This window comes from Propithecus coquereli, unplaced genomic scaffold (assembly GCF_000956105.1).
Source record: "Propithecus coquereli isolate 6110/MARCELLA unplaced genomic scaffold, Pcoq_1.0 Scaffold590, whole genome shotgun sequence".
Lineage (NCBI taxonomy): Eukaryota > Metazoa > Chordata > Mammalia > Primates > Indriidae > Propithecus > Propithecus coquereli.
In genome coordinates, this window is record NW_012151841.1 from 300221 (window position 1) to 301917 (window position 1697).

General features: G+C 47.3%; 1 protein-coding gene across 1 annotated transcript in view; it reads right to left on the bottom strand.

Moving 5' to 3' along the window:
- The window catches only part of MANBAL (mannosidase, beta A, lysosomal-like), a 29155-nt gene that overhangs the window by 18187 nt on the left and 9271 nt on the right, over positions 1–1697 (bottom strand). Inside the window, exon 2 of the mRNA XM_012658946.1 lies at positions 47–252. Within this exon, the coding sequence (XP_012514400.1) occupies positions 47–196 (150 nt within the window). The 5' untranslated portion in view covers positions 197–252. The remainder of the gene's footprint in view (positions 1–46; positions 253–1697) is intronic.

Sequence of the window (1697 nt, forward strand, 5' to 3'; positions counted from 1 at the left end):
CCAAGCTGGCACTCAGAGGAGCTGAGGCTCCTAGGGAAGAACTCACCGCCTCGTGGGACTTGGGGATGGGTACGATGATGGCCAGCACACAGATGAGCTGGAAGATGGCCCCCAGGAAGAGTCCGTACCGCAGCAGGTTCTCCAGGAAAGTGGGCTCAGGCACCTCAGGAGGTGAGAAGTCCAGGTCGGAGGCCATGGCCCAAGCCGCCCGCTGTCTGAGGTCACTTCTGATTCACCACTCTCCAGAGTCAACTTGTAAATGCAAAGGGTTAAGTGTCACGTTTCTACAACCGACTTTTAACTTGCACAAATGCACACACATACATGCAAGGATATGTAAAGCAACTGTGGTGAGATGTTAACAAATCTTGAATCTAACAGACAATATATGGAGAGTCATTGAAGCATACTTTCAACTTTTTTGTATGTTTGACGTTTTCCAAATATAAAGTTAAGGAAAATAAATAAGCAAATGCAAAGGGAAACACTTCAACAAAATTCCCAAATCAACATACATTTACTGAAGGTCGGCTATGTTTCAGGCTTTGTTTATTCATTTATTTTTCATCCAGTCACACATTTGACAAATATTTATGGAACACCAAGCACGGAAGAGTGAGCACAACAGACAAAACCCTGAGTCTCCTGGGCCCACATGCTCAGGACAGAGGCAGACAATGAACACATCAAGACGTGATATGCTAGGCAGTGGTGACTATTTTGGAAAAACTTAAGAAAGGCATCATTTTATTGTGTATCGGGTGACAGGAAGGGCCTCTCTGAAACACAGAGATGGAAATGAAATGGTAGAGACACGAAGTGAGAGTGAGCCATGTGTGTATCTGAGGGAAGCACGTTCCAGGAAGAGAGAAAAGAAAGTGTAGAGGCCCAGGGTGGGGAAATGAGGCCAATTCAGCCAGAGAGGAGAGAGCAGGAGGGAGAGTGGAAGGAGGCATGGTCAGAGGAGTGGGGCAGATCTCGTAGGTCCCTGACACTTGCAGTTTGAAAGAGTAAACTGTAAAGCCACCGAAGGGTTTTGAGCAGAGAAGTGACATGATGCAACTTACATTTTTAAATGGGGAAGGGACAATGCAGAGAGGGGGCAAAGTGGCCACAGGGAGATCAGTGACAAGGCTACAGCCAATAAGCCAGATGAGAAATGCTGGTGGCTTGAATGGTGGGAGCAGTGGTGGAAGGTCCAGCCTCAGCCCACCTCTCCTCTCAGCAGGGCCCCCACTCCTAATACCCTGGGCTGAAAGAACTGCCTTTGGTTCTCTAAAAGCACTGGGCTCTTTCAAAATCCTGGGCCTCTGTCCAAGCTGCACACTCTGCCAAAAACATCCTTCACCACTCTGACTGCTCGGTGAAGCCCCACGCTACCTCCAAGCCTGAGCTCAAGTGTCACCTCCCCAACACGCCTTTCTTGTCACCCTCCCCCCCACCATGGCACCACCAGTGGCTTTTTCTGCCCACCCCAATGATAAAGAAACAAATATCCTTTAGAGCCAGGCCCACTTGAATCCAAAGCCATTTATGTTTTCAGAGATTTGTGCCACAATGCAATTTTCTGCTAATTCTGAGCTATCCAATAAGGTGGCCATGAGCCACAGGTGAATATTAAGACTTGAAATGCAACAAGTCTGAATTGAGATGCTAAGTCAAATACATACCCAATTTCAAAGACTTAGTATGAAAAT